The sequence below is a fragment of the Aquarana catesbeiana genome, linkage group LG01, assembly GCF_042186555.1.
Source record: "Aquarana catesbeiana isolate 2022-GZ linkage group LG01, ASM4218655v1, whole genome shotgun sequence".
Taxonomy (NCBI): Eukaryota; Metazoa; Chordata; class Amphibia; order Anura; family Ranidae; genus Aquarana; species Aquarana catesbeiana.
The window spans coordinates 664,198,833-664,224,924 of NC_133324.1; the positions used below are offsets into that span (position 1 = coordinate 664,198,833).

Below are 26,092 nucleotides of genomic sequence, written 5' to 3' on the forward strand. Positions count from 1 at the left end.
AACTGTGAACACCGCTTGTTTAGTCTTTTATTTTGTAAGTGTACACCCTGAAGGGGGGTTTTTCCCTTCCTTTTTTATTATTAATAAAATGTGGTAAATGGGATTACGCTATGTTTGCCCCTTTCTGTTTTGGTTTTAAACACTGATCCATTGGTAAGCTGTCCTGATCGTTAATCGAGGAAGAACATCGACGGTGATTCCCATGGGTTATGACCAACACGCTTAAATCAAGGTTGGATTCGGTAAGAGTTTTTACAAGAGGGGGTTTCCTTGCGAGCACATGTGATGTGAAATAGTACAGAATGAATGCGGCTATCCTTGATAATTATACTCCATAGACCGTCATAAGAATTCATTCAGGATCATCCACGTCAGCATTTAAAAGTGTACACGAACTTTATTATATGACAGTTTAAGGTTGCTTTATTCAGGACCAATAATCTTTTAGCGCTGCCATTAGCCTTTTTAGGTTTTTACTTATGTTTCAGCAGTGTTGTTTCTAATTTAGAGGCACTTTTTAGGCAGCTGCTGTTGCCATTAATTTTGGCTGTTTACGTCTATCTAGCCTTATACATACTTCCTTAAGCGCTTGTGGTTGAATGTGACATTAAGGCTTGTCAGATTCAAATTTATCCTATTATGTCTTATTTTTTTATTGAAAAAAGTGTATTTTTTTCTAAAAAAAGTGCGCTTGTAAACCGCTGTGCAAATACGGTGTGACAGAAAGTATTGCAACGGCCATTTTATTCTCTAGGGTGTTAGAAGAAAATGTATAATGTTTGGGGGTTCTAAGTAATTTTCTAGCAAAAAAAACTGTTTTTAACTCGTAAACAACAAATCTCAGAAAGTGGCTTGCTCCTTAAGTGGTTAAATACTGTCGAAAGACAATCATCATGCCATCAAATGGGAAATTTCGAATGAATGTTCATTCGAAAATCTACTAGTGTATGGCTAGCTTAAGCACTGGCCAGCAATGCGTGCAAACAGCCCAAAAAGAACAGAACAGATCTATTAACTCCAAAAGTATACTCTAAACATTGGCCAGCAAAAGTATTTTGTATGTACCGGCTAGGAATGCATGTACACAGCTCATCAACAACAAATCTAGCAACACTGAAAGTGTCTACTAAAGCAATTGCCAGCATAGCAGATACATAAAAAGGTGATTTACTAAAGGCGAATACAGTAGACTGTGCACTTTGTAAGTGCAGTTGCACTCATTTTCCTAAGTAAATGTAATGTGGTAAAGCTTCAGATTTTAAATAGTACACAATCAGGTACAAGGAAAATAAGAAAAAATAAATAAAAGCAATTTTGGTTGCACATGATTGGATGATGGAATTCAGCACAGCTTTACCACATTTACTAAGCTCTGGGGAAAATTAGCGAACTCCACTTGCAAAGTGCACAGTCTATTTAGCTTTAGTAAATCAGCCTCAGAGTGTAGTAACTTAAACTGATGAAAGTCATTAAAAAGGAATACCAAACATCACTGCTCTTGTACTGCCTTACTGTATAGGCCTTCCAGATGTATGCCCTTCCTGTCAATGAAAGGTGACCCTGCACTGCCTATTCATCCTAGCAGAGCATACATTGCTAGTCAATAGAAGATGACTCATACTGAGTGTACTTCCATGACCGTAAACAAAAAATAGGATTTTTTAAAACAGCTTACCTGTAAAATCCTTTTCTTTCGAAGGACATCACGGGACACAGAGCCACAGTAATTACTGATGGGTTATATAGGTATCACTGGTGATTGGACACTGGCACACCCTAACAGGAAGTTCAACCCCCTATATAATCCCTCCCCCTTGCAGGGATACCTCAGTTTTGTAGCCAAGCAATATAGTGTATTAGAAGAGGGGCGGGACCTCTGTGTCCCGTGATGTCCTTTGAAAGAAAAGGATTTTACAGGTAAGCTGTTTTAAAAAATCCTATTTTCTTTCTCGAACATCACGAGACACAGAGCCACAGTAATTACTGACGGGATGTCCCAGAGCAATGCTACCTGAGGGGGGGGAACCACGACCAAGTAGGGTGCAATCAGACCTGAGGACCCTGTACCGCTGCCTGCAGCACACTACGCCCAAAGGCGATATCCTCATGCCTTCTCACATCCACCTGATAGAATCTGGTGAATGTATGAACTGAAGACCAGGTTGTGGCCTTGCAGATTTGAGCCATAGAGGCCTGGTGATGCACTGCCCAAGAAGCACCAATAGCCCTTGTGGAATGTGCCCTGATCTGAAACGGAGGAATCTTCTGTTTCAAACCGTAAGCTTGAATGATCAACTGTCGAATCCATTTAGAAATGGTAGCTTTTGACGCTGCCTGTCCTCTATTGGGACCCTCTGGCAGCACAAACAAAACATCCGTCTTGCGGATCTGAGCAGTTGCCCCTAGATAGGCCTTAACTGCTCTTACTACATCCAACGAATGTAGAGATCTCTCTTCCGGAGAACAGGGATCTGGAAAAAAGGAAGGTAGAACAATGTCTTGGTTTAAATGAAAATCAGAAACCACCTTCGGTAAAAAACTAGGATGAGGGCGTAGTACCACTCTATCCTTGTGTATAATATAAGGCTCCTTACAGGAAAGAGCTGCTAATTCTGATACTCTTCTAGCAGAAGAGATGGCCACCAGAAAAATTAATTTCCTTGTCAACAAGACCAAAGGAATCTGACTTATTGGTTCAAAAGGCTGTTTCTGTAACACAGCCAGGACCAAACTCAAGTCCCAGGGGTTTTGGGGCGCTTTAACCGGAGGATTAAGACGCATCACCCCCTGCATAAAGTTTCGGACCAAAGAATGCAAAGCAAGTGGCCGCTGAAATAATACTGATAAAGCAGAGACCTGGCCCTTGATGGTACTCAAGGCCAGCTTCATCTCTAATCCTAATTGTAGAAAATCAAGAATTCTACCTATGACATATTTCCTGGGATGCCAACCTCTGGATTCACACCAGGTTATATAAGCTTTCCAGACTATATGATAAATCATCCTGGAAGCTGGCTTCCTTGCATTAATCAAGGTAGATATGACAGGACCTGAGAGCCCACGACTCTTCAGAACGTGGGTCTCAATAGCCAAACCGTCAAATTTAGCGTTTGTAAGGCAGGATGGAACACTGGACCTTGAGATAACAGGTCTGGGCGTACCGGTAGTGTCCACGGGGAACCTACTGTCATCCTTACTATTTCTGCATACCAAGTCCTTCTGGGCCAAGCGGGGGCCACCAGAAGTACCGACTTCCTTTCCTGTCTGATCCTGCGAAGGAGTCGTGGTAATAGCAGAATAGGCGGGAATGCGTAAATCAGTGAGAACCGATGCCACGGAATCACCAACGCATCCGTCCCGCATGCAAGAGGATCTTTTGTCCTTGCCACAAATCTGTCTATCTTTTTGTTGAATCGGGATGCAAAGAGATCTACATCTGGAACCCCCCATCTTTGGCATATGGCCCAAAAGACGTCGGGATGCAGAGACCATTCCCCTGGAAGTAACTGCTGGCAACTTAGATAGTCCACCTGCCAATTCTCTATTCCCGGGATGAAAACTGCCGATATGCATGGCACATGCATCTCTGCCCAGACTAAGATCTGGTTCACCTCTTTTTGAGCAGCTCGGCTCCGGGTGCCTCCCTGATGATTGACATAAGCCACTGCTGTGGCATTGTCGGACTGGATCCTGACCGGACAACCCTGTAGCCTGATAGTCCAGGCCTTTAGAGCTATATGTATCGCCCGGATCTCCAGAATGTTGATGGGTAAGGTCCTCTCTGTCTTGGACCATACCCCTTGGACCGCAACCTATTCCAGAACTGCTCCCCAACCTGACAGACTGGCATCTGTTGTTACCACCGTCCAGGTAACCGGTAGACAGGATTTCCCCTTCTGCAGGTTTTTGGGTATGAGCCACCAATTGAGGTTCTGACGCACCACATGCGACAGGTGCATCGGAAAGTCTAATGCCTGAACCTTCTTGTTCCAGGTCGACAGAATACTGTGTTGCAGCATTCTTGAGTGAAACTGAGCATAGGGAACTGCTTCGAATGAAGACACCATCTTCCCTAGTAGCCTCATACAAAGGCGGACTGAGGGACCCTTCTTGGTCCTTACTGTCAGAATCAGCTCTCTCAAAGCAGTGATCTTTGCCTGGGGTAGAAATATTTTCTCCTGGCTTGTATCTATAATCAGACCTAAATACTCCAGTCTTCTTACTGGTTTTAGGAAAGACTTTTCTAAGTTGAGGATCCAACCCAGGTGTTCTAGATACCTGACCGTGGTCCTCAAGTTTCCATTCAAAGAGGCTACCGACCGGTCTATCAAGAGCAGGTTGTCTAGGTATGCTATGACAGCTATACCCTGAGCCCTTAATCTGGCCAGAGGAGGAGCCAAGATCTTTGTGAACACTCGAGGTGCAGTGGCTATCCCGAAAGGCAGAGCCACAAACTGGAAATGGCGCCCTCCTACCTCGAAGCGCAGAAACTTCTGATGAGCAGGAAAAATGGGCACATGCAGATATGCATCTCTGATGTCTATTGATGCCAGAAATTCTCCTCCCTGCAGGGTGGGAACTACTGTTCTAATTGATTCCATGCGGAAGGATTGAATCCTTAGGAATCGGTTCAGATCCCTTAAGTCCAGAATGGGCCTGACATCCCCATTTGGCTTTTGGACCGTAAAAAGGTTGGAATAGAAGCCCAATCCCTGGTCCTTTGCGGGAACTATCATAATGACCTCCTGCGACAAAAGTCGCTCTAACGCTAGAATGAGCGACTGCTTCTTCTCTGGGTCTCTGGGAACATTTGATCTGAGGAACTGAGGAGAGGGGAATTCCTGAAACTCCAGCTTGTACCCAAGGTTACCGTGGAGATTACCCATCTGTCCTGGAAGTCCTCCTGCCAGAGCTCTGAGAACTGTCGCAGTCTTCCCCCCACTCAAGTGAGCGGGGCGCCCCCTCATGCAGAGGTCTTAGTGTTTTGCCTAGTAGGCTTCTTTCCCCAGGACTTCTTTTGTCCCTGGGGTTGACTCTTGTCTCTGGACCCCGATGGAGGTGGCCGTCGAGACTGCCTGGAGGCTGAAGCCCCCGGCGCTGGGGAAAGAGTCCGTTTGAAAGAGGGACGCTTACTCTTCTTCTTGACAGGTAAGAGAGTGCTTTTCCCTCAAGAGATTCTCTTGATATAGTTATCCAAGTCCTCTCCAAACAACCTTGCACCACGAAATGGAAACCCAGCCAGTAGCTTCTTACATGGTGCTTCGGCTGACCAATTTTTCAACCATAGGATTCTACGTATATGCACCAACCCCAGTGAAAGACGGGAGGTTTGCACAATAGAATCTCTAATGGCGTCAACCACAAAGCATAAGGCCGCTGGAAGGTTAGCAAACCCCTGGGCCTGCTGTTCAGGTAATACTTTGATGACCTGCTTAACATGGTCTCTTAAGTATTGACAGACTCCAATCGCTGCTACTGCAGGTTGGGCCACTGATCCTGCTAAGGAGAAAACATCCTTCAATAGGGATTCCATCCTTTTATCTACAGGATCCCTGAGCATCTGAGCATTGTCTACAGGACAAGTCAGGCTATTATTTATGGAGGAAATGGCGGCATCAATAGCCGGTATTCCCCACATTTTAATAAACTTTTCTTCCATCGGATAAAGTGTTGAAAACTTTCTCGGCGGAAAAAAACGTTTGTCTGGGTGATCCCACTCAGAATAAATGAGCTTTTCAAGTAAAGTATGAACAGGAAAAGCATGTGCTGCTTGGAAAGGTTTCAGTGACCCCAAAGCAGAAGAGGATTCTTTAGCAGTTTCAGGTATGGGCAACTTAAATGTGGAGCTGACCAATCCAGTGAGGATCTGCACTAAGACTTTCTCCTCTTGGGAAGTCGCAGAGGGTCCCTCTCCACCTGATTCCTCCGAAGAGGAATCATCCGTCCCATCCCGATCCTCTGAAAGGGATTCATCTCCTTTATCCCAGAGCTCCTCTGTCTGAGGGTCTTGGGGAACAGAGGAAAGCCTAGTGCGTTCTCTTCCACTGAGTGAAGACGTAATCACGGCCATTAATCTTTCCTCTAGACCATTAATGGTTGAGGAAAAAACCTCTTGTGTAATATATACAGGGGCTGACGTGCCAGAAGCAGGTATAGCCCCTGACCCCGATGGCTCTCCCTGGCTAGCCATCCCTGGCCCATCTTTAGGGGGGAGGATGCTGCCAACAGGGGGCCCTCAGAACCTGAACGAGATCCCCTAGTGTCTCTGGTTCCTGGGGTGCTTGAACCTCTTCTACCCATAGTGCAAAGCAACAAGGTGTGAGGTATACAAATGAACACTGCCCGCTGAGCGATGTAGTCTGGCTAAAAGCCTTGCTACCCAATGCTCAGTCTGGTGTTACTTCAGTAAATGCTGCCTAGGAGAATGCCTGTGTCCCACCTTACATGCGACCGTCAGCTCTGTGTCTCTCAGAAGGCTGAGTGCACCTGTACAGAGTGCCTTTAATAGCCTGCAGCTGGCCTGAGTGGGAGTCTAAGCACCTGTGCTGACGTCCCGCCCCCTCCTCTACCGCCCCCCCCCCCTCGAGTTTTGAAAAAAACGAGCGCTTCCCGCGCTGCCGACTCTCCTGTCATGCTTCTGGAGAAAGGCTGGGGATGGGGGGGGGGGAGGGAGAGAGGCTGGTAACAAGATCTGCCTAAACGGCTATCTTCAGAGATGGTGGCCATTAGGCCGCAGAGCCCGGGTGGTATAACCACTTTCTAGACCCTAGAGAGGCCCCTCTCTAGCCTGGGGGGGAACATTCAAACATGAGAAATCCCCCTTTCCATCTTACCTGTTTGCAGCCTGCTTGAGACGCTGGGACATAATCAGCGATGAAAACACCTGAGACAGACAGTCAGCATGTGCAGGTTTGTGCTCTTGGCAGCCCCCGGTGGTCACAATAGGCATAGCATGCATTTACCTTAAAGGAGAAAAGCCACTAGAACTCAAAAATTCTGTGGAATCTCCTCTTACCTTATCCAGCCGCAGGGTGCTGTTTACACAGACCCAATCTTCACCTCTCACGGTGGGCTCCGTTTGAAAAAACCGTCAGAGACTGGGGCCCCCTACGAATAGGGGGATCCAACAGTTCTGGGACCGTAAAGCACCTCGCCAGAAATTAGGAAGTTTAAAGCCATTTTCTGATCTGCGGGGTCCAGCTCTCTAAAAAGAGAAGCATTACGGGTAAAACCTTGTTTCTTCGGACACGAGGCCCGGGTACCATTCAATTCGGCCATGAAAAGACACTTTGAATGGATCCGGTTCGCCTGGCTTGCCCCAGTATAGGATCTTAGGATATTCCCTTTGGAGCTCAGCACAGGACATCTTTACACGTCCATCACCTAAGACACTGGCGTAAAAACTGAGGTATCCCTGCAAGGGGGAGGGATTATATAGGGGGTTGAACTTCCTGATAGGGTGTGCCAGTGTCCAATCACCAGTGATACCTATATAACCCATCAGTAATTACTGTGGCTCTGTGTCCCGTGATGTTCGAGAAAGAAAGCTGGACTGGTTAATTTTGATAGAATTTTGTATGTATCTAAACACAACACTATAGGAATCAGTGGGGACATACACATACAGTAGCTGCACCTACAAACAAAAATGTGCGCTCCATTTAGTGGCAAACAAAAATGCAAGAACCTACTGCGTCCCGGCGATATATAGCTGAGGATTTTATGAGTGCGCGTAAACATGCACACGCAACAGGATCTTCTGCTAGCTTTGCCAGAAAGAACCTGCATTCCATGCAGAATTTTTGCATATGTGCATGTGAATGAAGCCTTGCTTGTCAGGCACATTCAGAACATTCAATCATACAATCAAAAGGTAACAAAGCAACTCAACAATCATAATAAATAAGAATCAAGATACCTGCCCTGCTCTGTCTTACAATAATCATATTTGTCAGAAAAGCAGAAAATTACTTCTGACGCTTAGGAGTTGATTTACTAAAACTGGAGAGTTGCAAAATCTGGTGCAGCTGTGCATATAAACCAATCAGCTTCCAGTTTTTTTTTTTTTTTGTCAAAGCTCAAAGTATTTGTAAAGGCTTGTTTTTTGTTCTATAAAAATAAGAAACATGTAAGAGTTGGTTCACACTGAGGCAGCACGACTTCCAGCGCGACTGCCTCAGACGACTTGAACACGACTGCAGTGGCGACTTGCAAAACGACTTCTATATAGAAGTCTATGCAAGTCGCCCCCAAAGTAGTACAGGAACCTTTTTCTAAGTCGGAGCGACTTGCGTCGCTTCGATTAGAACGGTTCCATTGTACAGAATGGGACGCTACTTGTCAGGCGGCTAAGTCGCCTGACAAGTCGTCCTAGTGTGAACCGGCTCTTATACTTACCTGCTCTTTTGCAGTGGATTTGGATTTTCACTTGCATCTTCCTCTTCCCAGGTCCCTCTTCTGTGATCCTGGCTCCACCCTCCTGTTCAGTGCCCCCACAGCAAGCAGCTTGCTATGGGGGCACCCGAGCTGAGTCACAGCTCCCTGTGGCCATGTAGACACTGAGCCCCAGTTCGGCCCTGCCCCGCCCATCCCTTGATTGGCTAGATGACTTTGATTGACAGCAGTGGGAGCTAATGGTGCTGCTGCTGTGTCTCAGCCACTCCAGAAGGAGAATCTGGACGGCTGAGACACTCGTGGACATCGCTGGACAGAGGGGGCCTTAGGTAAGTGTTGGGGGGCTGATGCACACAGAAGGCTTTTTATCTTAATGCTTAGAAGTATCTTGTATTAAGATACAAAACCTTCTGCCTTTAGAACACCTTTAATTGAACAAGCTGAAGTTAGAAGCTGATTGACTACCATGCACAGCTGCACCAGATTTTGCACTCCCCAGTTTTAATAAATCAACCCCTTAATCATGTTTGGCAAGATCTCATGCTAGAAAAACATTCTTATTGTACAGGATTTATATAGCGCCATCAGTTTACGCAGCAGACAATTTCTTTAATATTCAAAATGTAACTGTAATTAAACAAGCTATATAAGCATATTCTGCTCTGGCTTTATGCAATGCAGACAGTATTGTTATTTCAAACGTGATTTTGATTTTCGTGATTTTGAGACTAGCATATATCATTAAAACAAGCTAAACTATCATTTGTATTGAATACCATGCTTGATTTAAAGATTCTACAAAGGTCTGCATTGTACGATTTTGATCAGCTGGTAGTGATTTTGTTTGACTTAAAATGCTGCATTACTGTTTGTGTTCATTAAATATTTGAAGAATATGCAATCACAACTTCTCCCTGGCTGTTACCGAAATCCAAAGCACAAGCACAAAAGATGATGTAAACATTATTAGACCTGTAAGGCCATTATAGGGGATTTTAATATGGAGACCTTTGCCTTATCTTTATGCTAACAAACCAGGGCCATTAACATGTCATAAAACATGTGATTTCAACCATCACATGGCATTCATAGCAGTTGGATTTTGTTTGAACAGATACATTGGTGATGGAGGTGTGTTTTTCTAAGTTAGGCTAGAGATGCATAAAGTGTGGAAGACGCTGCTTGGGTGGCCAGACAGCAATGATGATTGAGTGTACAAATTACAGGTAATAGACAACTATCGGTGTTAAATAAACACAATTTACCATAGCCATTATCTGAGCAATAATCATTACTTTCTCATTTAAAAGTAGTAGACCCTTACCTTCATTGTTAAAGTTCAAGTAGAGGAATGGCGCACATAAAGAATCCAGGCCTGATAATACAAAAAGCACTACATTATAAAGAGTATTTTCTCTATAGGCTTGCTTTATCTGGAAATCAAAATTCCAAGTCATTCAAAACTAAAGCAAATGCTGGTCAAAGCCCAACTCCAGACTCTTTTTTATAGGATTTTGTAGGAAGCAGGAAAGTGTTATGCCGCGTACACACGGTCGGACTTTTCGTCTACAAAAGTCCGACAGCCTGTCCGACAGACTTCCGGCGGACTTTCGGCGGACTTGCAGCAGACTTTCTAACGAACGGACTTGCCTACACACGACCACACAAAAGTCCGACGGATTCGTACGTGATGACGTACACCGGACTAAAATAAGGAAGTTCATAGCCAGTAGCCAATAGCTGCCCTAGCATGGGTTTTTGTCCGTCGGACTAGCACACAGACGAGCGGATTTCGGGGTCCGTCGTAGTTACGACGTAAAGATTTGAAGCATGTTTCAAATCTAAAGTCCGTCGGATTTGAGGCTGAAAAAGTCTGCTGAAAGTCCGGAGAAGCCCACAAACGATCGGATTACCAGCCAGCTTTAGTCCGTCGGCGTCCGTTGGACTTTTGTAGACGAAAAGTCCGACCGTGTGTACGCGGCATTAGACCTGTCAAGCCTGTGGCATTAGTAAGATTTCCCCTTACTTTCTATCCCAGTGACACCACGACAGGAAGTTAAAGTGGATGTAAACCCACCACTCACCCAGTATAAACTAATGGCACCGTATTAAAGTGGTTGTAAACCCACCACTCACCCAGTATAAACTAATGGCACAGTATTAAAGTGGTTGTAAACCCACCACTCACCCAGTATAAACTAATAGCACAGTATTAAAGTGGATGTAAACCTACCACTCACCCAGTATAAACTAATAGCACAGTATTAAAGTGGTTGTAAACCCACCACTCACCCAGTATAAACTAATAGCACAGTATTAAAGTGGATGTAAACCTACCACTCACCCAGTATAAACTAATGGCACAGTATTAAAGTGGTTGTAAACCCACCACTCACCCAGTATAAACTAATAGCACAGTATTAAAGTGGATGTAAACCCACCACTCACCCAGTATAAACTAATGGCACAGTATTAAAGTGGTTGTAAACCCACCACTCACCCAGTATAAACGAATGGCACAGTATTAAAGTGGTTGTAAACCCACCACTCACCCAGTATAAACTAATAGCACAGTATTAAAGTGGATGTAAACCCACCACTCACCCAGTATAAACTAATGGCACAGTATTAAAGTGGTTGTAAACCCACCACTCACCCAGTATAAACTAATAGCACAGTATTAAAGTGGTTGTAAACCCACCACTCACCCAGTATAAACTAATAGCACAGTATTAAAGTGGTTGTAAACCCACCACTCACCCAGTATACACTAATGGCACAATATTAAAGTGGTTTTAAACCCACCACTCACCCAGTATAAACTAATGGCACAGTATTAAAGTGGTTGTAAACCCACCACTCACCCAGTATAAACTAATAGCACAGTATTAAGGTGGTTGTAAACCCAGCACTTTCGGGTCAGTTTGCAGGCGCTATTATTAGCGCAATAGCGCCTGCAAACCGCCCCAGTGTGAAAGGACCCTTAAAGTGGTTGTAAACCCACCACTCACCCAGTATAAATTAATGGCACGGTATTAAAGTGGTTGTAAACCCACCACTCACCCAGTATAAACTAATGGCACGGTATTAAAGTGGTTGTAAACCCACCACTCACCCAGTATAAACTAATGGCATGGTATTAAAGTGGTTGTAAACCCACCACTCACCCAGTATAAACTAATGGCACAGTATTAAAGTGGGTGTAAACCCACTTTAAAAAAAAAAAAAACCTGCAAGACAAAGGCATAATGGAGCTAGTGTGCATAGCATACTTGCTCATTATGTAATACTCACCTGAGATCGAAGCCCTCGCTGCGGTGCCCGTACACTGCTCCGGCAGCTGACATCACTCCCGGGGTTACTTCTGTGATTGGCTGGAGCCACGATGACATCACTCCCGCGTATGCGCGCGGTAATGGCACACTCACTTAAGCAACGGCACCTACGTGCCGTAGCTTCAGTTTGTGTCAGTGCGCATGTGCCGATGACATGCAAATACAGGGATATCTCCTAAATCGTGCAGGTTTAGGAGATATCCTGGGTAGCTACAGGTAAGCCTTATTATAGGCTTACCTGTAGCACAAATGTAATGTATATATACATGCAAGCCTCCTGCATGTATCTCTACCTTGCAAATGTCACCCCCTTCAGCAGTAGGAGCCCTGCAAGACTCTGGATTCGGTGGGTGGGTCACTTTGCCGGACGTCGGTGGGAGGAGTCGTGATGTCACAAGAACTTCCCGCCCACCTCTACACTCTCCTACTCTCCTATTCCTGAGTTTTGCGTAACATTCAGTCAAGGCACCAAATGACTTTAGCATGCCCATAATGCTGAGGTGTAAACGAGCTGAATTGTCATAGGAACATTTGTCCACAGCAGCCAATCCTGGGAGAGCTGGAGAAGAAAGGAGGAGGGATGTGAAGCTGAAATCGTAACACATTCTCTGCTCTCATGCCGTGCATGAGATATAGAAATTAGATGTCAGTCACAGCAGTGGGGGATGTGGCGACACTAATCTGTGTGTCGTTTTTTATATTACTAAAAAAAGACAAGAGGATTGCTCAGAGCTGGATTAACTCTTCGTGGAAAGACTGGGCACAGATGACTTGACATCCTCTACTCTACTAGGTAGAAGTGTTCATTAAAAAAAAAAAATATTTCAGGTTTACATCCACTTTAAGGGAAATTTACCTAGTGAAAACAATAAGAACCTGAGAGAGGTTTCAGCCCTTTTTTGCACTCTACAGTACTAAAAAAAATATTGTGTCTCTGTTTATAAGACTTAATCAGATTCCCTTTTTATTAGGGAAGTGAGCAGAAATCTCTCAACCTCAGTCCTATCTACAACCCCTTTAACTTATTTTTTGTTTTTAAAGTCTCATGTTTTTTCGCCCTAATGCATTAAAGTGGAAAACCTTCTTTGCTACAACTGCTCCCTAAGCCCCCCCACCTTTTTCTTACCTGAACCCATCCGTTCCAGCGACGTGCATGAGCCCAGCGGCTCTAGCCGCTGTCTCTGTCCTCATTGGATAGATTGATAGCAGAAGGAGCTCTTGGCTCCCGCTGTCGTCAATCAAATCCGGTGAAACAAGAGTGGGGGCAGGGACGAGTCCTGCTGTCTGTGTCAATTGACGCAGCGGGAATCGGGAGTGTGCCCGCACGGGTGCACCCCATGGAAAGCGGCTCTCGGTGGGGGCACAAGATGAAGAGCAGGCAATTATAACATTAATGTTATTTTTATTTTAAAAATGTGACCCTTTACAACCCCTTTAACGTGGACCTGAATTAAAAAAATAATTAAAATTTGCTATGTTATAGAGAACATCTTTTTTGGGCAATGATTCAACAGTTTAAGCAAATGTGAGAATACATGCTAATGAAAGGTGCAGTACAGTATTTCACTTTTAGAGAGGTTTCCTTTGTAGTGTCAAGTATGTAATTTTGTCGCCTGTGCCACTGCTAGGGCTATTTATCCCTCTGTTTTAGTGACTACTGTCAAGACAACCAAGACAAAAAGTGATGGAAAAGCAAAAATGTTGATCTGTCAACAAGGAAAGAGGTGAGGGCAAATCCTCCAATGTGGACAAATGTTCCTACGACAATTCAGCTCGTTTACACTTGATTCAAAAAGTGACACTTTTTAAAAGCCCTCTGAATGCCAATCAAAGCACTTGTTACTAAATAAAATGGTTACCTTACAGTCCTGATCACACGTGGGGCGTTTGCTTTGCTTAAAAAAATATACCCCATGTCACTTTCTTGGTGCTTCAAAGTGTCTCCAAAGCCTTCATAGAAGTCTATGACAATGCTTGCGCACAGCACCTGAAGCTTTTGGGAGGCGTTTATTCAGTGTTCTCTTTGTTTTGGAGGTATTGTAGGTATGACCCAGGATGCACTGGGAAACCAACAAGCCAACCAGAAGGACGTCATCAGCAGTCATTTCAAGTTGATGTGTAAATATTCTGAAAGTGTCTGAAGCAGATGTCACAACTGTCATGCAACGTGGAGCAGCAGGAAGAACGGCCCATTTGGTGTGCAACATGGGAATGTTACAGCAGAAGATGAGGGGGTACCGGAGAGAGAGGAAGATCAGCAAGCCAAAGGATCAGCAGAGCTGGGGGTTAATGAGTGGGGGATCAGCAGAGCTGGAGGTACTAGAGGATCTGCTGAACAGGGGTACTAATGAGCTGGAGATCTGTTGGTTGGGGGTATTACTGAGCTGGAGTTCTACTGGCCCCCTTTAAAACAAATAGAAAATCAACACACACGGGCATTTGCCACAATTCATTAAAGCTTCAAAAAAGCATCATCGAAGCATCACAGAAGCATCAAAAACACATAAAAAAAGCATTTGAAGCAGTATGCACTTTAATATGTGTTAAGTCAAAGCAGGTATAAATGAGCACTAAGGAATGAATTCTGTTCACTTTAAAAGTATCTCCTCTCACTTCTTTTTAGGTCAAAAATCTCTCCAGCAGGACACAGGCAGGAAAGAAAAAAAAAAAACATGATAGGAGTTTTAACCCTTTTCTACTAAATCCCTATGTGAAACAAAAAAAAAGTTTTGTTTTACATGTATTTGTTACTAGAAGGCTACAATGTAAAATCTGCTTGTGTGATGCTTCAGAGAAGGTCACCCCCTTATGTAAATTATAGAATTTGTTGTGTATTTGTATCATAAGCATGTCTACTAAATTATAATGTGTAGTTATTCAGGCATCACAATGTAAAGCATGTTATCATTTTCCTATAAGCAGCTGGTCAGCATAGATCATGACAGTCTCATGACTTGTGCTAATCCCTCAGTTCTGTTCAATACTCTTGTGGGAATTTGCTTTTTCCCATAGCCAAAGAAATCCAAAGACTATGCATGTGCATTTGCTATTGTTTAGGATTCACACTGTACAATTCATAAATGCTAAGATGATTTGTGGCAATGTAAGAAAACAGTATCAAACAGATTTCTGCTCACAAACCACATATTAGTAATAGCAGTGAAACACACCTTGCCAATATACTAGGTTTGGATGCAAGAAACACACAATACACATAACAGGAAAATAATAATAATATAAGTGCACCTTACCCCGCCAGCATACTAGGTTTGGATGAAAGACACACAATACAAATAACATCAATATAATGATCAGAGTAAATCACCTCACCAGGATACCGAGTCTGGATGTAAGACACAAAATACTATAGTAGCAATATGAACAGTCGGGTAACTCACCTTGCCAGTATACTAGATTTGGATGTGATACCACCCAAGCTTTTAGCACTCTTCGAAACTTTGCATGCCCTTCAGGTGAGGAGAGCAACTCATCGTACTGATGACAACGTGGGATATCAACTTCAATCTAAAAAACAATAATAGCAGCACACCTCAATATGAATAGCTCAGCTAGCAAATACTTCACTCTGCTCAATTTATGGGCACCTAAAACATGGTGCCTCTTTGCCAGAGGGTCATAAATAATTCTTAGGTTATACTGTTGCCTACAGGAGAATTGGACACTGGCAAACAAAAGAGCTGTTAGTCAACAAGGTGAAGTCAGCCAAACATTCCAAGAAAGGAATGGCCTGAGAATGTAGCACAGCACGCACAGGCACTGGCACCTTGGTGAACATTCAAGGTGCAGGGAACAGACCAAAGAGAAAAGCAACAAACTGACAGTTTTGCAGGTAGCGTTGATGTGCCAGAAAGATGGGAACATGCAAGTTAGTATCCTTAATATTCATAGAGGCCAGAAAGTGTCCATGATGGAAGGAAGCAATGATTGACCTGGTAGACTACTTGTGAAATTCATGCATGCGGATGAAGAGATTGGAAGCTTTTAGCTCCAGAATGGAAAATATGATCTCATTTGCTTTGGGTACTGTAAAATGGTTTGAGATCTTTTAGTAGAGACCTCAAAATTTTTCCTTTTCTGGAACAATGCCAACGACCTCCCAAGAGAGGGGTTGTTCCAGAGCAGTTTGGAGGTTTGGTCAACACAGAGACATTGGAAGGTTTGACAACTTAAAGCAGGCCAGAGGGTAAAGATTGAGAGGCTAAGATGATGCACAACCAGGAAACATAGTCCCCATTGGCACAATCAGTGTTTCACTGTGTCTTCGGTATAGAGACCTTGACCAGAACTGTGACAGGCAACAGAGAGGCAACAATCAGATAAGATTTATGTTTGCTTATGTCTATGCGGACACTTGTAAGTTAATTTTTTATTTATTCTTAAGTTAACGAAGGATGTTATGCTATGTTATGTGTGATTGTATTTGATTTCTTTAAGGGTTAGAGCAGTAAGCCCTTGAGGATTCCAGCCAGGACAGTTGAGATTTGGATCCATAGCCTTTATGACCTATCTAATATATGTAAGTATAGGTCATACACAGAAGGTGAGTGCTAGTCCAAGGGTGTGGGACCACACAGAGATTTTTAACTTGGTGAAGAAGGGTGGATGAACAATTAATCTTGAGAAGAATCAATACATGCTTGGTCACGGTGTGGACATTTGTAATGATCAATGGCTTATGGACACTGTATGGATTGATACTGTAATATTGGATTGTGAATACAGAATGGACACTGGCACTAATGCATACTTGTATTCTTATTTCAGGCTTTGAGTCCCGCAGACACTGTTTTTTAATTTTGCTGTAATACCGATAGTTCTGAGATGAGGAGTATGCTCTATGCACTGGGTTTATGAAGACATAATTTTGGAGATGTGCTATAGGTGTCTTTATCTTTTAACACTATTGTTTTAGGTCATTTACTACTACTTTTTATATGCATGTGGTTTTGTGGGGTTGGTGCTGCACTAATTAAGAATTAGACATATACCTTTCCGTTACATATTGTAGAGATTGAAATCCCAGCTTTTAAACCCTGAACATTATTGTCCTTTACTCGTTTATCTGAGATGCTTTTGTTTCAAGCTCTTGTAAAAAAAAAAAAACAGATGTTTCCCCACTTTCAGAAGCATGGGCATCCCCTCATTGTGAGGAGGAATGTCTCACAAGTTTGGAAGATATGGGAGTCTTAGTTTTTCAATGTAACTGGTATTGCTCTGCAAAACACTTGGGAAGGGAAAATAGCTGGTCAGGAGTAGACCAGTTACCATACAATAAGGGTTGCAGTAGGAAGTGTACTGGGAAAGTTTTGACAGGTTGGTGACTTTAAAGGAAGCCCAGCTCGGTAACTTTAGAAAATTTAGACCCAGGTTGCTCCATACCCAGACAGATACGCACTGTGTCAATAAGAACCAAAACTATCTATATGCCTAGGAAATATGTTAGCTGACTGAACCTCCTCAGATGCAAAATTATCCAAAGAGGATAGGTTACAATCCCTTTTCTCAGTTGAGCAGAACAGCTGCAGAAACAACTGCAGCTATGTCAGAGACAGACTTTGGAGGAAAAGGTGCAGAGCTAGGCTTGCAACTCCTGCGTTGTGCGATGTGATACACCAGTTACTGAAACTGGGGAGGCACTATGGTCAACTGTGTCAGTGGCACTGTTAAGCAGCAGCAAGGAGAACTGTCTCTGAGATCCTTGCTAAGAAGCGCTGTGGCGGTGATCACCTCACGTCAAAGGTGGGAAGTATGGTAAGTGCACATGCACAACATAGCTGTAGGCAGAACAGCACTTAATTAACCAGGGAAGATGTGACACAATCCATTGTGTCATACCAAGAATACCCAGAATGTTTGCTTCTTTAGAGTGCATTTGACACATAAAAATGTTACGCAACACTAATATTCCCCAGCTTTAATCCCGCTGGGCAATAAGCAGGGAAATATAGTAACATGCACCAGGCTCTGAAAAAGGGCAAGGCCCCAGTAATATACTGCAGTGGGGCTCTGAGGAGTGCCCTGCCACAAACAAACAGAGCAACAAAATGCTGAGTGAAACATGTCACGTTTCAAACAGTCTTCACAATTCACGTGGGCATACTTCCCAGGAAGTCTGGATTACACCAATGGGTGTATCACAGCCCTGGAGCTGTAGATCACTCTGCGGCCAACACAGTTTATGAAGTTTCTGAAGAGTGCTACAAGCAGAGCACAGTGCCAAAGGTCACATTACATCCAATCTTTGTCATGGTGGGGTATGAATATGCTCTTTAGGATGATGCTGAGAATCATACAATCTGGAAAGCTCCAATAGAAGCCCCGATAGCTCTGCAGGTAACAAAGAATCTTGGCTCAAGAAAAAAAATAACTTGATAAAAATTAAAACATGTCTCAGGAGAAAAGACATCCACTCTCCTAGAACATTAGCAAGAAACCAAAGAATGATGTGAGTGGGATTTATTATGTCTGGCTAACTAAAAACTTTCTTTTTTTTTGCAAGTGTCCAATTTTCCTGTAGGCAGCAGTGTACCCCTATTAGCTCAGAATTACTTCTGCCACCCTTACCCTTAGGAAATATTTCTCAAATAGATTTTGCGGTCAACACAGATTTCTAGTTTGCACAATCCAATTCTAAACACTGGGACCAGCACCCTTCAAAGCGTCCTATGTCGTTCAGGTTACGCAAGCAGCTCATCATATTGATCATAATGTAGGATATCAACTTCAATCTATAAAACAGTTCCCACAATTCTATTGTAAATAATGAGACCTATTAAGTACACTGCAGTACTTAACTGTTGAGGGTTGAAAAAAAAAGTCCCCCTCCAGACCAACTTTTAAACAAATGCAAAGTGATTGATTCTGCCTTTGCTATAATAACCTAATCAGTCTTAGTGTTGCAGTAAGAAATGTTACAATTCCTTTCTTCCCTTTAAAATTGCAGGGCTCTTCTCAAGTATCGAAATAAAGATGAGATTTCCAGTGTAGTAAACCTAAGAACATACAGTAGCTAGTGATGACATATTCCATGTGGAAATCTGTCTCTAATTTGACCTCGGTCCCTTTGGACTTCTAGGAGATGTATGTAATTTCAGGAACCGTTGAATGCTTCGGGTGAGTGGAGGAGTCTGGGAAATTCTGTTCACATACTTACTAATGTTACTAGGAAAATGAAATGCAATTTTCCCAGGACTCTCTATGGCAGGCATGTCCACAGTCCGGCCCGCGGGCCATTTTTGCGGCCCACGTTCTGGTTTCGAACGACCCGCCTAGTGATTTGGACATGTATATGTTTTGTGGCTCCCAAGGAATCCCAGAGTGCCGGGGGCCACAAAAGATATATGTGCTGGCTGCCTTGGAGAGGTGAATTTCCTGTTTGCACGGTGACCTCTGTAATAGGAAGTCCCATCTCCTGCGCTGTCATTGGATGACTGTTCTGTCCATCATAGGAGGCGGGACTTTGTATTAAAGAGGACACCAAGAAAACAGATTCTCCTGTATGTAATCTGTCAGTGCTCATCCCCCCCCTCCCCGTCCCATCCGAGGCTGCAGATAGGCATCAATTGGGCTGCACTGATGGCAATGGTGAGTCTGCAGTCCTGGCAATGTGGGTGCAGCATTCTAGGCAATGGGGGTGATGCATTCCTGGCAATGGGGGTGCTGCATTCCTGGCAATGGTAAGGCATGGCAATGGTGAGGCTGCATTTATGGCAATGGTGGGGCTGAATTCATGGCAATAGTGGAGCTGAATTCATGGCAACGGTGGGTCTGCATTCATGGCAACGGTGGGTCTGCATTCATAGCAACGGTGGGTCTGCATTCATAGCAACGGTGGATCTGCATTCATAGCAACGGTGGATCTGCATTCATAGAAACGGTGGATCTGCATTCATAGCAACGGTGGCACTGAATTCATGGCAACGGTGGGGCTGCAGATGAGCACTGACCACTATTTTGCTTCACAGTTCTTTATTTACAATTTTAGCTTTTTCCTGAAACCTCCCTCTTAAAGTGAAGGTGCGTGTTATACAGCGATAAATATGGTATAGCCAAATATCACGCCCGAGCTCATCTCTTCCCCACACACAGCCACAAAGGCAAGAGAATTCTTGTTGGACAGTGTATTAGTGCCCAGACGAACACACCGAATTTTAATGGTTCAAAGAATGTCAGGCAAAATGGTCAGCCCTCACACACGTTCACTTCATCAAATCTGGCCCACTTTCAAAAAAGTTTGGACACCCCTGCTCTATGGTGACCGTAATGGCAGTTGACAGGGCCTAGCTCGATCGTTGGTTTCCTAGTCCACTGAGATTATTCTTAGTGGTTATATGGGCCCAGTAATTGGACATGATAATGGCAAAAAGTAAAACAAATTGAGGAGAAGCCCACAGAAGGGTTTATCTGGCTAACTTTACTTTAACAGCAAACACGCCTGCTGTGGTGCTTACCCTTTTATTCTTAAATACTTAAAAAAGCATATACAGTGTAGGTTCCAGGAATCGCCAGAAATATTTATCCTGTAGTCTATAATAATACCAGAAATGTGGCTTTTACTTTAGTTGATGCATACAAAGTAAGATATGTATGGATTTTCTTATTGGCAATCGATAGGAAGTGTTAAGAGGCTTAGGTCAAAACTATGAAACTTTACCTGACGGTCTGTGGGTATTGGTGTGTCTTTATCTGTGGCATCATATTTTTCCTGAATAGCACCCTTCAAAAGATATATTTAAAGAAAAGATTAAAATTACTTCTTTGGACAGCTCATACATACAGTATATTACAGCTCATGAAATATAACTGTGCATAACTTTTAACATGTGACAGACTCTTGTTACAAGGGAGTGTTAACCAAGGACGCAGTAAAGCATCTTCCATGTTGAGGAGTAAATCAGTGTGGCGCTTAGTCCTCCACTTGTGGGAAAATATAAAAATATAGAGCAAAAATATATTAAATTACTTTTATCTTGTGTGTTTCCTTTTTTCAAATTAGTCTGCAATAAAATTATTCAAATTACATATAATACCGTATTGTGCCCAAATGTGAGACCACAATCCCAGTGCTGCAAACAGAAAAAAAAAAAAATATATATATATATATATACATATATACACACACACACACACACATACATATATATATATATATATATATACACACACACACACACACATACACATACACATATATATATATATATATATACACACACACACACACACACACACACACACACACAAGTTTTGTGTTGATACAAATAGTGAAGTTGAAATCAAACTCCCAGTGTTGTAAAGAAAAAACAATGCAACTGACCACAAATGCTCTTCAATGTAGTGATCCACTATTCATATAGAAGTCCAGCCTGCATACTTAAATCCAAAAATAAGTGCGCCACCAGTGTCACTGCAAATGCACACCATTAATAAGTGTGCTCCCCCAATGTGTAGATTCACCACTCACCTTCTCACTAGACCTATATTCTACTACAGGTCTAATTGCTTTTTATATTATCCACCTAGGTCAATTTATCATCAGGTATCAGCAACCTCGGTATATTTCCCTATGTAGTGGATCACTACATTAAAGAGCATTTGTGGACAGTTGCATTGTTTATTCCTTACAGCACTGGGAGTTTGGTTTCAACTCCTCTCACAGAAATTTGTTTAAGTGGACTATTTTTGTCGTGCAGCTGCGAAGCAAGGCATCATGGCCACGGTAAGTGCACATCCCCACCCGTTGCCTCTGCAACTAAAAGAGTAGCAGTTGGGGGTGGTTATAGCACAGGTCAACCACAGAGTTTTACCACCCCTCAATCACTAGCGTGAACAAGCCCTAAGAGTCAAAAGCTATATATACCAATTTAAACAACCAGTTTCATATTATAAAGATTCTTACCTCTACCCCAAGCAGGGCTGCCCAAGTTAAACCTCTCAAAAGCGGAGGAATGTCAACTCTGGCTTCCTTCCAAATCAGATTTTTCTTATATGGATATGCCTTAGAAAAAAAGGGAAAAAAATTTTGGGCAAAAATGTGAAACAGTGTGAAATTAGAAATTAGAAATGTAATTTAGATTTGGTAACATGTATAAATAAAAATATATAATTTTAAAATAATAAAACATATCAAACTAACAATGGTCTAGGATTAACTTCTTCAGATCCGCGCTATAGCCGAATGACAGCTACAGAGCGGACCTACTTTGCCGGGAGTACATCAATAGACATCCTCCCGTGCCCGAGCGGCCCACAGTGCCACCTATTAGTGTCAACAATCAGTGCCTCATCAACAGTGCTGCCAATCAGTGTCACCTACCAGTGCCCATCAGTGTCACCTACCAGTGCCCATCAGTGTCACCTACCAGTGCCCATCAGTGTCACTTACCAGTGCCCATCAGTGTCACCTACCAGTGCCCATCAGTGCAACCTATCAGTGCCACCTATCAGTGCCATCTATTAGTGGTACCTATCAGTAACACCTATCAGTGCCCTTCAGTGCCCATCCGTGCCACCCATCAGGGCCCATCAGTGCCATCTTATCAGTGGCCATCAGTGCCACCTTATCTGTGCCCATCAGTACCGCCTTATCTGTACCCATCAGTGCCGCCTTATCTGTGCCTATCAGTGCCCACCAGTGCAGCCTATCAGTGTCCACCAGTGCAGCCTATCAGTGTCCACCAGTGCAGCCTATCAGTGTCCACCAGTGCAGCCTATCAGTGTCCACCAGTGCCGCCTCATCAGCGCATATCAATGAACGAAAAAAATTACTTGTTTGCAAAACAAATAAACTATGAAACATGATTTTTTTTTTCAAAATTTTCCATTTTTCTTTGTTTGTTTTGCAAAAAATAAAAACCCCAGCTGTGATTAAATACCACCAAAAGAAAGCTCTATTTGTGTGAAAAAATGATAAAAATTTCATTTGGGTACAGTGTTGTATGACCGCGCAATTGTCATTCAAAGTGCGTCAGCGCTGAAAGCTGAAAATTGGTCTGGGAAGGAGGGGGGTTTAAGTGCCCAGTAAGCAAAGTTATTTTTTTCCATTTTGGATAGGGTAAGGGCAGAGCTCCCCCTTGCCCCAAAGCACCCCCCCCCCCATGTTGAGGGCATGTAGGAAGAGTTATCATTCTCCTCTGACTGTCCTATGAGGCTGCAAGACCCCCGAACCTCTGTCTGGGCAGTGCTAATTGGCCCTGTGCTGATCACATGCAACCTCCCAAAAAAAAAAAAAATTCTCTAGCAATACACACCAAACTTAGCTGCTGCATAATGGCACCAAATGCTCTGTTCTATCAGGAGATGGATTGGGGACAGTAAAAGTAAGGGAGGACAGGATTCAACAGCCTTTTTACACAATGCAGGATTATTCCCTTAGATCCCACAAAGAGTATAACAAGCATGCTTTACTGCATATACAGACTGATTTTAATGTTGTGGGTTTAGTAACACCAGCTTCCCGGCCTGCTCCTTAACCGCTTGCTGACCAGCTGCGGCAGTCGGCACGATCCTGCAAACCGTCGTAGCTATGCGTCGGCTCGCGAGATCGGGATAGCACTGCGGGGGTGCCGATACTCGTGGCTGATGTTCGCGATGACCGCCGGCCACGAGCGATCGCGAGCACGAGAGGGAGAACAGGGAAGTGTGTGTAAGCACACACTTCCCTGTTCTGTTCTGGGAGGAGTGACAGATCGTGTGTTCCTATTAGCTAGGAACCACGAACCTTCACTACCTCTAGTCAGTCCCCTTCCCCTTCAGTTAGAAACGTGTAGCAGGGAACACAGTTAACCCCCTGATTGCCCCCTAGTGTTAACCCCTTCCCTGCCAGTGACATTTTTACAGTAATCAGTGCACTTTTATAGCACTGATCGCTGTATAAATGCCAATGGTCCTAAAAATGTGTCAAAAGTGTCCGACATGTCCACCATAATGTCGCAGAAAAAAATGCTAGAAATCTATACCCTATTTTGTAGACACTATAACTTTTGCGCAAACCAATCAATATAGGCTTATTGCGATTTTTTTTATCAAAAATATGTAGAAGAATACATATCGACCTAAACTGAGAAAAAATAGCTTTTTTTTTTTAAAAGAAGAAAAATGGGGATATTTATTATAGCAAAAAGTACAAAATATTGTGTTTTTTTCAAAATTGTCGCTCTTTTTTTGTTTATAGCACAAAAAATAAAAACCGCAGAGGCGAGCAAATACCACCAAAAGAAAGCTCTATTTGTGGGAAAAAAAAGAACGTCAATTTGGGTGCAGCATCGCTCAACCGCGCAATTGTCAGTTAAAACAATGCAGTGTCGAATCGCAAAAAATGGCCCGGTCATTCAGCAGCCATATCTTCCAGGGCTGAAGTGGTTAACCGGTTCCCGACCGGCTCACGCACATTTACTGCGGCACAATGGCACCGCTGTGCAAAATCTGGTACATGTACGGGGTTCCCTTTAAGAGCCACAAGAGGGCGGTCGCTGCCCGCTGCAAGGCGGGGGACCCGTTGCTCGTGGCCGGCGGTCGCGATCGCGTGCATGAGAGCCAGCACGGTGATTTGTGTGTGTAAGCAGACAAATACCTGTTCTGCCAGGGGAGAGGAGACATATCGTTGTTCCTACTAAGTAGGAACAACGATATGTCTCCTCCCCTAGTCAGTCCTATCCCCATACAATTAGAACACACTAAGGGAACACAGATTTAACCCCTTGATCGCCCCCTAGTGTTAACCCCCCCTTCCCTGCCAGTGACATTTACACAGTAATCAGTGCATATTTATAGCACTGATCGTTGTATAAATGTCAACAGTTCCAAAAATGTGTGAAAAATGTGTAAAAAGTGTCCGATCTGTCCATCGCAATGTCGCACTAGTAAAAAAATAAAAATAATAATAAAAATGCCATAAATCTTTCCCATAGTTTGTAGACCTTTTGTATATTTGTATTTGGTTTGTATAACTTTTGCGCAAACCAATCAATATACGCTTATTGCGATTTTTTTAACCAAAAATATGTAGAAGAATATATAGTGGCCTAAAATAATGAAGAAATTAGTTTTTTTAAAAACATTTTTTTTGGGGATATTTATTATAGCAAAAAGTAAAAAATAGTCTTTTTTTTTCAAAATTGTCGCTCTTTTTTTGTTTATAGGGGAAAAAATAAAAACAGCAGAGGTGATCAAATACCACCAAAAGAACGCTCTGTTTGTGAGAAAAAAAGGACGCAAATTTTGTTTAAGTACAGTGTTGCACAACTGTCAGTTAAAGAGACGCAGTGCCAAATTGTAAAAAGTGCTCTGGTCAGGAAGGGAGTAAAATCTTCTGGGTCTGAAGTGGTTAAAGTGGTTGTATATCCCCAATGCGGAAGTTGTACCTATAGGTAAGCCTATAATAAGGCTTACCTATAGGTACTGTAAATATCTCCTAAACCTGAGCCGTTTAGGAGATATTTATCTTATAGTGCGCCGATGATGTCATCAGCACATGGGCTGTGAAGAAATGGCCCTCCGTGCTGTTTCTTCACTAGCAAGTGCCATGACTGATGGCTAATGCGCAGAAGTGATGTCACGCGACTCCGTCCAGTCACAGAGCCAGAGTCTGCGGCCCCGGAAGGAAGAGGGGCGAAGATGGATGCGGCCACCAGTGGGGACAGCGCAGGGTTCGACTGCAGGTAAGTGGTACATAATGGGCTAGTATGCAATGTATGCTAGCCCATTATGCTTTTACTTTGCAGGGGAAAAAAGAGGAAGTAAAACCCATCAGGGTTTACTTCCTCTTTAACAACAAGCTATTATTCACACAGAATTCAAATTGGTCAATAATTTCCGAATTCAAATCTTTTAAAAATGTGGAATTTGTTAGAAAATTAACAAACGAAACAAAATTAAACAAAACAAACCTAAATAAATTCCGAAATGAAATTAGCAACATAATGAATCTATCTGAAAACTAAACGAAACACATTTTACAGTTCTGCACATGTCTGATCAAGGCTAATGCAGTATTTATAGTACCGCACTGGACATGATGATGTCAAGGGGCAGTCTACCACAAAATGTGAAGGAGCGTTGCCTGCTGGGCAAGCAGAGAATCAGGTGTATTGAACCGCTTCTCCTCTTGCCTAGACTAAACAAGCAGTTAATCCCTTGCAGTGCGGGTGCCGCCTACTGCAAGAGTAATGCCTCGTACACACGATCGGATTTTCCGCCAACAAAACCGTGGAATTTTGTCCGAAGGGTGCTGGCTCAAACTTGTCTTGCATACACAGGGTCACACAAATGTTGGCCAACAATTACGAACGTAGTGACGTACTAGACGTACTACATGGTTTTTCAGCTCTTTAGCGTCACCCTTT

At 43.2% G+C, this 26,092-nt stretch overlaps 1 protein-coding gene across 1 annotated transcript in view; it reads right to left on the reverse strand.

The window, feature by feature from the left end:
• The window catches only part of TBCK (TBC1 domain containing kinase), a 458,935-nt gene that overhangs the window by 295,800 nt on the left and 137,043 nt on the right, over positions 1 to 26,092 (reverse strand). Inside the window, exons 15-18 of the mRNA XM_073601952.1 lie at positions 21,649 to 21,747; positions 20,404 to 20,466; positions 15,128 to 15,254; positions 9,719 to 9,769 (exon numbers count right to left, since the gene is read on the reverse strand). Coding sequence (XP_073458053.1) covers positions 9,719 to 9,769; positions 15,128 to 15,254; positions 20,404 to 20,466; positions 21,649 to 21,747 — 340 coding nt within the window. The remainder of the gene's footprint in view (positions 1 to 9,718; positions 9,770 to 15,127; positions 15,255 to 20,403; positions 20,467 to 21,648; positions 21,748 to 26,092) is intronic.